We start from the raw sequence: 12667 nt of genomic DNA, 5'->3' as shown, positions 1-12667 counted from the left end.
CAATGTTATAATCTTTGAACAAATTCTTCAGACCGAACTACTATAATATTTGGCTCATATCTCTAGCGAAAAGGGAACTTAGTACGCTTTAGGGGTCAGCACAGGGCACGTACCCTTAAGTTCTCACCTTTATAAATTATTAAAGTGGATTCGGCGGAATACGAAGCATGTGCTAAGGATTATGAGCCTCTAGAACATTATCTTTGTGAATGCCTAACCTTCAGCAGGCTAAGAAAGGATGTCTTCTACTGCTCTTAACTAAAGAGACATTGCCCAGCTGGTGTCGAAAAAAATCAGGTCTTTGCGAACTACCCTGAGTTGTTGAATAAGGCTTACCACTCGTTAGTACAATGGGTCTTGTGATAGCCTAAATGCGACCGCCTGCTGTCTGGCGCTCCCGTGCTTCACTTTTCAACCATCCAACCAAATCATATGCCAATCTGCCCTACAAACTGACCGATCAAACTCAAGATTTTTTATGGAAGAAGAACATTTTCACGATTTTTCTCGTAGCATTTTAATATGAAGTACTAAATAATTATTTATGTTATAGCCAGGTGAACACGATCCACCCACGGCACCTCAATTCTTTTTAGAACATTGCCTTATAGAAAATTGCGTCGAATTGATGTCCAATTTCTCCGCTATTCGGTCGAGTATTTTTTCTAATATTCATTTGACACTGTAGAACTGTTTTCTTGGACCCCTAGTTGTCCCATTCCACAATAGTATTGGCTACCTAACCAATATTTCCGGAACGATTCATAACAAATTTCAAATTTAGATTAAGTTCTAAAAGCGCAGCTTCGTTCCAGATACTCCTACTTATCAAGAATCGACTCGACATATGAAATATATGTCCACCGTGCAACCAGTCCCTCTATAACATTAACCACCACTATGCATGCCCAGCGACCTCACTCCTCTAACAGACTTCTACGTATGATCTGAGACCGTCGAAACACCAGGTTTCTTGGACCTACCGTTGGATGACCTCGATAACTACTTATCTGAACCTTACCATCCTAACGGGGAATAGATTACCGTTACAGAAACAACAACAACAACCAATTCATATGCGTTTTCCAATGAAATTTGAGGTCAAGGTTCATTTTGTGTGGCTCTCCACTTCTGCACTAAACGGTTAACAGAATAACTAAATGTAAAATGAGAAGAAAACTCGCGGTTAAATTTTTAGCAGTTTTGTTAATGACAAATATTTATTACTAATTTCTTCAGTTTCTCTCCATATTTCAAACTATATTCTTGCAAATCCTTAAAGTGCTAGTCTACTTTTCACTTAATCCACATTACGATAACACAACCGAATCTACTGAAACCACTTATGGTCATAGGTCCTTAATATTCTTTGCTTGTTACACAAATTTTTCGAGCCTTAACAAAACCAAACTATTATACCACTCTTAAAATATTTGTTCAGTGTATAACCAATTAAGCGTCCATTAAACCAATTAGGTACACCGCGTAAATTTCCGGTGATACAATATGCATGCAACATGCACATACCTGGTAACATATAAACATCGCCAGCTATATATATAGCCACCTGCACGCCTGTCACACTTACACAAAGCGTCGATATGTCCGACCAAATCATACATTTCGAGAGTTTCAACACGCTCGCCAACATATTCTACACAAGCATTGGCCTGGACGCATACCAGAAAGCCGGGCAACGCACCAACAACATACGTCGCCAATTGTTGAGCATATTTTTCATCATCACAATAGCCAACATGAACATAACCTTACTTAGCGAATTGCTATACATATTTATGGCCTTCGCAAAAAATAACAACTTCGTTGAGGCAACAATGCTTTCGTCATTTGTGGGTTTCGTCATTGTGGGTGATTTCAAAATCTACAGCATTTGGCGGCAACGTGCGCGCATCACCGCTATGATGCAAGCGCTACATGCGCTCTATCCCCAAACGCTGGCCGAGCAAACGAAATACGAAGTGCAGCGCGCACTACAGCGTTATCAACGTTTCGCGTATGCATTTGTTTTGCTGCACGAGCTGCTAGTCTGGAGTTATAATCTATTTCCGCTACTCAACTATTTCATCTATGAAGTTTGGCTGGCGGCACGTGTTGTGGGCAAAACGCTGCCCTACAACTGTTGGACACCATTCGATTGGCATGTTAATGATTGGCGCTATTATCCGATGTATCTGACGCAAATTGCTGCCGGGCAAGCGTGTCTCTCCGGGCAATTGGCCAATGACTTGCTCTTGAGCGCAGTGGCAGTGCAGTTGATAATGCATTATCGGCAACTGGCACGACGCATAGAATTGCATGTAGCGGGCGGAGGGGGCGGCAGTGGAAGCAAATGGCGCACAGCGGCGACTAACGTGTGTCGTGAGCAAGATTTAAGTTTTCTACGCAGCGTTATTGCCTATCATCAGCAGATACTGAAGTGCGTATAAACATATTTTTTTTTTTTTAGAATTTTGAATTAGTTATTGTTACAGTTACTTCTCTATACGCTTGCAGCTTATCACAGGCTTTGAATGATGTCTTCGGTATTTCGCTCTTTATCAGCTTTGCCTCGACTGCGCTGATTATCTGCTTTGTGCTCTTCCAAATCACCATTGGTGCCAATATTGATGCAATCATTATGTTGGCGTTCTTTCTCTTCTGCTCGTTGGTGCAAATCTTTCTTATTTGCTACTATGCCCAGCAGATTTTGGAAGCGGTAAACTTTTTGCTCTATTATTGTTATGTTTTTTCTGAATATTTTTTTATATTTGCCTTTCTACTTTTCTTATTTACATATGTACATACATACCTCACGTAATATTTAACTCGCTTCATTTACTCTCTCCATTTTCGTCTCATATTTAGAGTGAATACATCAGCTATGCAGTTTATAATCACAATTGGTTCGATTCTGATTTGCGTTATCGGAAAATGTTGATATATATAATGGCACGCGCACAGAAGCCGTCGAAATTGCAAGCAACTGCTTTGGTGATAGTTTCTATGCCCACCATGACCGATGTGAGTAACAGTAAATTCATTTTTATGTGGTATATAGTTATACATAAAGCAAAGAGTAATCGCCAACCGCACACTCAGCGCCAGTAGTTTCGCTTTAACCAGAAGAAGCATCTGGATTCTTCCAATAGATGATAATTTCTCCGTCTCGCTCTTTCCCGGTTATTATCTCTGGCAACAAGTTCTTAATTCAATAAATCGTTCGTAGAATCTTTTCTATGAACCTCAAGACCATTTTTGACAGGCGAAGGGGTGAAAAATGCCATCCGCATCATCAATGCTGCGGTAACAGCAACGGTATGTGCCACTTGCAGATCATAAAAAAAAATCTTTTCCATTTTGTGGCGGTATTTTTTGAAGTATCCGAGACCCAATAGCAGCTGAAGTCGTAGAAGTCGGCTTGGCAAAGTTTACGACTTCCCCATAAGATAAAAATCTCTTATAAGTAAAGCCGTGTCTCTCATTCTCCTACCTTCCTTTGTTCAATGGCTGGAAAATGGGCGTTGGAGTTTGTGCGGGAATATACTGTTCAGAGTTAGGCATAATGCAACCTTTCAAGTTGCCGTACCCTCTTCGGTATATTTCAGGCTGAGGTCTTTGCTATTGCGAAAGTCGCGGAGCTGGCGTCTAATGCACCAGCAAGCAAATCCAAAGTCAAGATCTACGTAGACAGTATCACATATCGGCCAGAGGTGTCTTGGGTAGCAGAGATGCAATGGAAAGTGTTGCCAGATGTAAGCAACTTCACTTCTACTAGGTGCCAGGCCACAAAGGCATCAATGGCAATGAAATAGTGGTTGACATTGCCAAGAATGATGTGCGGCCAAAATCCAAAAACGTGGTTAACATTGGGAAACCCATGTATTGTTTAAACGACGATCTTAACAAAAGTATGGTAAAGAAAAACCCGATTGTACGAGCTACCTGAGTGCAAAACTGCAAAAGTCAGGTGCAAAACGGTAGATCGGAAGTACACAAAATTCCTATTGGCACTCGATAGAAGGACACACGCTCGCAGGATGGGGCTGTAAGCATCTGGGATCTCCACAGTATGATACACTGGAGGAGATATCGATGGTGAGGCCGCGGAGTCTATTAAAATTTGCAACAAGCGTAGGGACCCTAAACGATGACTTCTTCTCTTGGACTTAGCAACTTAACTCCTTCTACCTACCAGATTAAATATTAAGTATAAAATATTTTTGGTTGAATTCAGTGCAGATTGAAACGCAAATAAACGAGATATTCAAGAAAGCAGCCACCTATAAGCTGATTTTAGAGAGTAACTGATACTGCTGGTTAACGGTCAGAACTTTTTTGTAATCCAACAACAAATTTTATTAATTTTTATGTGATTCCTATACCAAAGCAAATGAATTCAAACCGAAAACTTGTCTGGATATTTAATGCTCGACGACATTTATTTTTCTAATTTTTTTCACGGACTTTTTTTTTCCATGTTGTGTCTGAAAGATGGGAAACCCGTAGGCTAACTTCAACCCTTGCTTCGAAGGCAAATATTCGCTGGTCTCTGCACTCCTTTAAGTAATAAAAACTTTATAGTTGTAAATAATATTCTAGCATATTTAGTATTATAAGCTAATCCAAACATTCCTCTTTGCAGCTTCTTCAATTATCCTATAAGGGTTTTGCAGTTATCCGCACGATGTATGCACGTGAACCGAAGAACATTTCCAAATAATTATTTGAAATTACGATCATTAATATATGAGTATGAAAGTAAAAAAAATTTAATAAAATCTTCAGAGGCAAAGAAGTGTATAAAAAAGCTATTTAGTTTAAAGTTGTGAGTTCTTAGTTTAACTAATCATTTATAGCAATCGTATGCACATCCTTGAGTTTCCTTCCTTGATTATCTTATGAATAAAGCCCACCTAAATTTATCTAATGCAAATGGTAAATAATATATACATATAATGTAGAGTTCCTCCCCGGTATATACAGGCGCTACTAGCTTAAATCTATATGATAATTAGTTACTCCTAACCTTCAAACAACGCTATAGGATCATTAGTTTGCAAATTCTATCATTTTGAGTGAAGCACATTTTTTTTATTGTGTAAAAATGAATAAAAAGAATTTCGAATGTTAATAAAGGTATTGCTTCTAGAAGGGAAAAAACATAGAAGCAAACACTCGGCTTAATGACGAGGTTCTTGATACTGCACCAGGAAAATCAAGCGTCAAGGATGAAAGGTATGTATGTTAAGTTTAGACATGGTGAAATGAGCATCGAGAAGAGTGAACGCAGTGGACACCCAAAAGAAATCAACAGAATAATTTTAGATGACCGCAAAGTGAAGTTGTTCATAATAGCAGGCACTCTAAAGATACCAACTAAATATGGACATCGTATCATTTACAAATATTATATTTGGGTATGAGAAAATTGTGAGCAAATTGGGTAAGTCAGTGAACTCCTTCGTCAAGAAGCATAATTTCGAACATTCTCCCCAACAATGTAGAAATGCGATTTGGAAGAGCCAAGCCAAGTCCTTAAAAAAAGCAATCATTTAAGGTTCAATAAAACTCTAGAAGCAGTTACACATACATTCGTGTTGTTCAAGCCATAACATACTACCATTTTGAAATCACTTTCTAATGGCTGTGTGATTTTTATCAATAAGTCTCTTTACAAAGCAATATTCACAGTGTTTTTCCTAACTTTACGTGTTTCGTGACCACGCCAACCCATTTGACTGCGACGAATGCCTCTTCATGCACAGAGGTGTATCATTAAGGGCAGCGCGAAATAACTTCAAACGCCTACTAAATTAGCTATTGAATAATTTTACATGAACGTGTATATGCACAGTGTAATTACGGTTATAAACAAGTACTGTTATTAGTTCGACATAATCAAGCAATGAAAATCAATCAATGAATATATTAAAAAACTCCTCCTTAGAGCAAATGTTACACTAGTCAACAGCATTTTACTTATTTTTACGATGAACAGCCAGCGACTAGTAAGAGCTCACCCGTGAGCTGGAGTCTAGTTTATATACTATATATGTATAAATCGGATCGTCTTTTTATAAAATCGCATATGTCAGAAATATTCTACGGATAATTCTTGACAACTTTGCCGAAAAGACTATTAGTCTAAAACTGGCTTCGAGACAGCGAAGTTTTAAAAATCGAAATAATCGGTTGTAGGGGAGGTATGTGATATAGTTGTCCGATCTGTTCGACCCCGACAAACGATCAATAGAATACGAAAAAAAAGTTAAATATCATTCACTTAAAATCGCTCAAAACCGGTTTTAGACCCATGGTCTCTTCGGCAAAGTTGTTCAGAATGATCCGTAGAACAATTGCCACATACGTGATTTTCCGGTTTTTATGCTCTCTGTGGATCTACCCACTTTACCCGACATTCGAAACCGTCCAACAACCTAGCGAATGGCCACACAAAAATTACCCGAAGCCGAAAGAACATGTCAAAGTCGGTCAAAATCATGGGATGCTTATCGTGTTCTTTGATTACTGTAGTGCGCTTTATCATGAATTCATTTCATAGGGTCAAACGGTCAGTCAAGAGTACTACTTGAACATTTTGAGGTCTGCGTGATGGATTTTTTACCACGATAATCACTTTGTCGAGCCATCAAAAGTCACTCGGTGAAGGCACTGAAAGTTATCCCAGCCGATTTCACTGAAATGAGACCTTTTTTAAAGGCGATAATAAAGATTTGTTTTAAAATAAAGGAAAATGATTTTTTTTGTCAGTCATCGTAAAATTAACTCATATCTGGGATATTTTAACTCTTCAAGAAAATGTCGCTATCTTCGAAGTTCAATCCTCGACCCGATTACGAAACAGTATCAGATGTGATAAATGAGTTACTTTACTAATAACAGATCGTGGTTTAGTTCAACAGTTCAAAACTCTTTCATAATCTAGCCACTAAGGACATTTCTTCACAGAGATATCTTGGGTTTTCACGGAAGCAGTTAGGACTTTCTGTCACCTAAGTACTGTTACGTTGTAGTACTGTCGGTTCACTGCTTAAACCGCTGTTACTTTAATCAATATTCTTATACTCCTATTGTTTTTCAAACACCGTCAGCATTCTTGGCCAGCCCGAATGTTTACAGGATAATAAAAAAAAATTGTTGCATGGTGTTAAGTATATCCATGCTTTTTGTTGAACAGATAACTCCTTCGCCTATTTATATAAGATGCTACTACTGTTGGCACACATTGCTCCGCGAGTATGTCAAAGAAAATGATCGAATTCGGCGCCTTCATGAGTACAGCCAATTTCTGGTATAGCTTCAATGGCATTGTGGCCTACGATGATATCTACCGACAACCAGGCGATGCGCCACAGCAAAAAAGTTTTGCTGCTCGATTTACAACAGTACTGCGTCAAATATACAGCCTTATTGGGCTGGTCAACTTGATTTGGGTGCTCATCATAGAAGCTTCGTTCGTTGTTGTCAACTTTATAGAGAATTCCGATTTCTTGCAAGCTGCGCGAAATTTCACCTTCATGGGATTCGTTATTGTGTCAATTCTAAAGATTTTAAGTAATCTGCGACAGCGTTCACGACTCAGCATCCTCATGCAGAAGCTCTACGAAATCTATCCAAAGCAGTCGACAGATCAGCCGCCATACGAACTACAGAGCCATCTGTCGCACTACAGACGCATTGGTTTTATGCATGCCTTTACGCATGCCTTCACTGTTGGCACCTACAATTTTCTGCCGATGATCAACTACTTATTTTTGGCGCCTTTGCTGCAGCATACAGACGTGGTGCGCGAACTGCCGTACTATTGTTGGGTACCCTTTGAGTGGCGCGACAATTGGCTCTATTATCCGCTTTATGTGTCGCAGGTATGTGCCAGCCTCACAGGCTTGGGTGGTTATTTAGCTAGTGATTTGTTATTCTGCGCTGCAACTGTACAACTAATAATCCATTTCCGGAAATTGGCACGTGACATTGAAGCATATCAGGCGGGTTGCTCGTGTGCCACAGCGGATGTGTGTACGCAGCAGGCGCAGCGCGATTTAGACTTTCTCAGTGCAGCCGTTTATTATCATAGTCATACATTGGCGTAAGTTGGCAACGCAGTATTGTAGTTGTGATTGTAAAAAGTGTTTTTTTATAATTTTCTATTTTGCTTTTAGTCTCTGCCAGCTAATCAATGAAATATTTGGTCTACCAGTGCTCATCAATTTCATCTCGACATCTTTCGTTATATGTTTTCTGGCCTTTCAATTTAGCATTGGCGTGCCTTTGGATTCAATGGTCGCATTGGTTTCCTATATGATTTGCTGTTTAGTTCAATTTTATATGATTTGTAGTTATGGTCAGGAGTTGATAACAACGGTAAGTGGTGATGAAAATTGAATGAAGTTCAAGCAGTGCAGTCAAGTACAGTGTTGTGCCAGTTTGGATAGAAAATTATATACTATATTAATCAACACGCAATAGATAGACTATATATAGATATTTGTCCTGCACCAACTCTATCCTAAGGTTCCTGTTCCCAAATCTAAAAAGATCGTATATAAGCATTGTTCGAAAAACTAATATTATCTTCACTGAACAAGTTCTCAAACTTCATTTCAGGAGCCATGTTGAAAAATTTTATTTTCTAGAAGCCGCTATAGATTTGTGAAATCCTTTCCTATATTTGAAGATTGCTCCAGACCATTTTTCTCTTTTCTGAAGAACATCAAGTTTTTGCTGAGATAAAAATACTTTACCCTTGTTTCGATAGAAAACGCAAGATGAATGGGTTTCTGCTAGAAGAGACACATCCAGGGTCAGGGCTGAGTTAGCTGAATCAGTGGCGGCTCAACCCAAAAATCAACACCATCAAAACTCAGCCGGGAACTCAAAAAAACTGTTGAAAACTTAGATCACAGTTTTGAAAAGAGGAGTAGAATTGAACGCTGGAGAACACCCTCAGTTCCCGATCTGAAGTTAATACCAAACTCTCAAACCTTTGGAGAAACTAAACTCTTGCCGGATACAGAGTCAATCGCTTGGCAATTTTTTTAGTCTTGAAATATGTTGCTACAAAATATAATAGTTTTTTTACCTATCGATATTCTAAAAATGGTTGAAATTAGACGATAACCCAGCTCCCCATATAACGGTACTGTTAAAAACCACTAAAAGTGCCATAAATCAATAACTAAATACCCCAGAGACATAAATTCTACGCCTGATATGGTATAAGACGGTTTTATGTCAGGGGGTGTAAAAATTGGACGATGGGAGTTTCCCCACCCACTTTCAGGTTAAATCACATATCTCGGTACCCGCTCGACCGACTTTGGCTAAATTTCGTTGTGGCATTCTTCTTACATCCCTATGTTACACTACAATGGGGCGAAATCGGATTACAACCACGCTTACTTTCCATATAACATTATTTTAAATTTCTTTCGATTCTTTCACTTTCGGACCAATACTTCCCTTAGCCCCCATATTCATAATATAAAGGTTTTCGAACCTCCGGGTGACCTTATACCCCATATATCGGCCAATAGGTGAGTTATCTCAATGAAAATTAGAGAGCATGTTTTACTGTGTCTAAAATAGATCAAATTGAACGAAAATTTGATCTAGATCCCATATAGCTAATATAAAGATTTTCGAACATCCGGCTGACTTTCTTTCACATGATTGGTGATTATGTGAAGTATATTCTTCATGAAACCCAGTGAGCTTAATATAAAGTTTTGCCCTTTTGTAAATGATTAAATTTTAATTGGTGCTAATTGGTAGTTTTTCACGACATAAGTCCAATAATTGAAGTGATTTCCTAGTTCCTTTGGAACCGTGCTTAGTGCAGTCAGGAACAAACACCATTCCGTCACCAGGGTTAAGTATGAAATGAGTTGAAGAAAGACTTTACAATTTTATCTATTTTTCTTATTTACAAATATTTATCACATTTTTACTAAAGCTGAATATACATATATATTTCTTAATTTTAATAGAGCGAAAATATTGGTCATGCCGTTTACAACCACAACTGGCTCGTTGCCGACGTTCGTTACAAGAAAATGTTGATCTTGATCATACGACGCGCTCAGAAGCCAGCTATACTCAAAGCTACCACTTTTGTAAATATCTCCATGGGTACCTTAACTGATGTGAGTAAATATTTGATATATATATAGCTGATGTATATATTATAGAACTAAATGTTATGTGTTTCCTTTCGCAGTTACTTCAATTATCATATAAATTCTTCGCATTAATTCGCACCATGTACGCCCGATAAGCGATGAATTGCTGCTGACGGATTTGAAAGGGAAATGGTGAACAGTACAATGTAATCTATATGAATTTATCGTTAAATCAGTACAAAAATTGGTTTCTGGAGTTACTCGAAGTTTCATATACTCCAAAAAGATTCCTATTGTATAATATTAAACGGCTTTCAAGTTTGAATAAAATAAACTGTATTTAAGGAATAAAAGATATGGTTATATATTTTGCATTTTTCAGTATGTTTGAAAGTGGAAAGGGAGCTTTTTGAGTTCTTAAGAGAAAACCGAGTTTCCAGATCCTGTACACCATAACATAACTATCATACTAAAATACTTTTTGTCAAAGTGCGCTTTTAATGTATGAATTATACGACGTAATTGCCATAGTTCAGCGAATTAAGAAACAGGTCATGTCGTTCGAATTGACGAAAATGCTCCAGCTCTGAAAGATAGAAAGAGGTTTTCTAGATACCAATTATAGCCTCGACTCTTCTCCGACCGTATGCAAAGGCGAAGTGATAAAAGTAAAAAAAAATATATTATTTATGGATTAGTTTACAAAGAGAACCAGCAAGACTGTCATGTAAGCCCATTTCGTTGGCCAAGGTGTTTAACATTGCACAAAAAACATTTGGAATTATTTTAATAATGCTTTATACAAACGGGTGTCACAAGAGTTTGATGTAATCAAACTTCTTGGACCAAATTTCTATATACTAAACACATGCTGACCCATTTCTGAAGCGCATGCTTACTTTGCAGTTTCTACCTAAATTAGATAATTTTATTTATGCTAAATAAAACCTTTAAATACATTCAAAAATAATTAATTCCTTTTCACGGTAAACACATTTTCACGCCGCTTCCGCGGACTCACTCTCTGTACTATATTTTCTGTTTCTGTTCTGTTTCTACTCCAATTTTCATTGACTATTCAACACATCTGTTAGAAAACGCTACAGAAAACATTACAATAAACGCAAAACAAAATATGAGCTCACTTGAAAGCTTGCAAATGTAATCATGTAGAGATATGCAAATATACTTATATATGTACAAAGGTACGTGTGTAAAGTAAATCGAAATCATTGAAATTACACTAAGCAGCTTAGACATTTTTTACAAGTATTTAATTTTACATTTCAGTGCACACATATAAGTACATAACTACATATGTATGTGAGTATGTGTAGAAGTTGTTTTTCATAATTTCAAAGCAGTCGCTGATATAGTCGACAATGTGTTCTGTTCTCTCTGTCATGCTTCAGTGCCTAAGGATAGGCAAATTACTTACATGCTGGCGGGACAATAAGGACTGAACACACTTGCCATCAAAATGTGTATATATATGCACTACACGTTGTGACAAAAAAGTGCCCAGAAATCGTTTTTTCTTCTCCATTCCGTTGATTGTTGGCTTGTTTGTACATATGTCAGACTCATCCGCATAATGCCCTCCATTAATGTGGTGTCGGAATTTGCACGTTCAGGCCTGTCCAAAGAGACCTGTTTACGGTACTCTTTTTGAAAACAATTTAACTTTATCGGGACAAGTTGAGCAAAAACGCGCGTCATACCTAAAATATTCACTAAATCATTCGAACGGACTTGCGATAGATGTCGAGCCCTCTCGCCATCTCTCTAACACTTGAAAATCGAGTACCATATCCTTCACTTTTTTAATATTTTCATCAGTTGAAGAGGTCGAAGGTCGCCCCGAACTAGTCATGACTTCAACGATCTCTCGACCATCTTTGAGGGCTTTGCACCACTCGTAGACTTGTATTTTTGATAAAACTGAATCGCAGTAAGCCTTTTCCAACATTCGCAACGATTCCACACACGAAATTTGGTTTGAAGTACAAAATTTGAGACAAATTCCTTTTTCAATATTTTTATTTTTTTTCAATTACCCGGGTATTTAAATTACAATTTCGAGGTACTTTTTTGTCACAATGTACATATGACAATGTATGTATATGTTTATATATCTAGTAAGGCGTTAATAATAAAACGGTAACGATAACGATAGACAGTTAGAGAGATAATGACAATAACAGACAATTACTGAGTGCTTTTATTTGACACATGGTTACCGTTAGCTACAGGAGCCCATACGCACTCATCACATTATGGAGAATTTGCCAATTCGATATGTGTCTGCACTTAAAAAGGCATTGTTTGGAAATTTCAAAGAAGAATTTAAATTTCATAAAGTGAATTTTAAATGTCATGCATTTTATTGTGTTTTTAGTTAACAATAACCTGAGCAGGGTATATTCAGTTTGTAACACCCAGAAAACAAGCTGCGCCGGTTTATGCTTATCCGTCTGTCTTTATATAAACGAAAGGTTGCCTTAGCCTCCATATACCTAATATATAGT

General features: G+C 37.7%; 2 protein-coding genes across 2 annotated transcripts; both read left to right on the top strand.

Annotated features, from left to right (window-relative positions):
• The first annotated feature begins 1589 nt into the window (after positions 1–1589).
• Positions 1590–4905, top strand: LOC105230490 (putative odorant receptor 85d). The gene is made up of 4 exons (XM_049447964.1): positions 1590–2437; positions 2515–2716; positions 2866–3021; positions 4643–4905. Exons 1-4 carry the CDS (start codon positions 1602–1604, stop codon positions 4718–4720), a joined length of 1272 nt encoding a protein of 423 aa, XP_049303921.1. The 5' UTR covers positions 1590–1601; the 3' UTR covers positions 4721–4905.
• A 2354-nt stretch (positions 4906–7259) lies between these two features.
• LOC105230491 (putative odorant receptor 85d) lies at positions 7260–10294 on the top strand. The gene is made up of 4 exons (XM_011211276.3): positions 7260–8107; positions 8181–8382; positions 10008–10163; positions 10238–10294. The coding sequence occupies exons 1-4, from the start codon at positions 7260–7262 to the stop codon at positions 10292–10294; spliced, it is 1263 nt and encodes a 420-aa protein (XP_011209578.3).
• Positions 10295–12667: the final 2373 nt, after the last annotated feature.

The sequence above is a fragment of the Bactrocera dorsalis genome, chromosome 2 (assembly GCF_023373825.1).
Source record: "Bactrocera dorsalis isolate Fly_Bdor chromosome 2, ASM2337382v1, whole genome shotgun sequence".
NCBI lineage: Eukaryota > Metazoa > Arthropoda > Insecta > Diptera > Tephritidae > Bactrocera > Bactrocera dorsalis.
The sequence above is the reverse complement of the archived record's forward strand: the minus strand, read 5'-3'. Positions and strand labels throughout refer to the sequence as shown.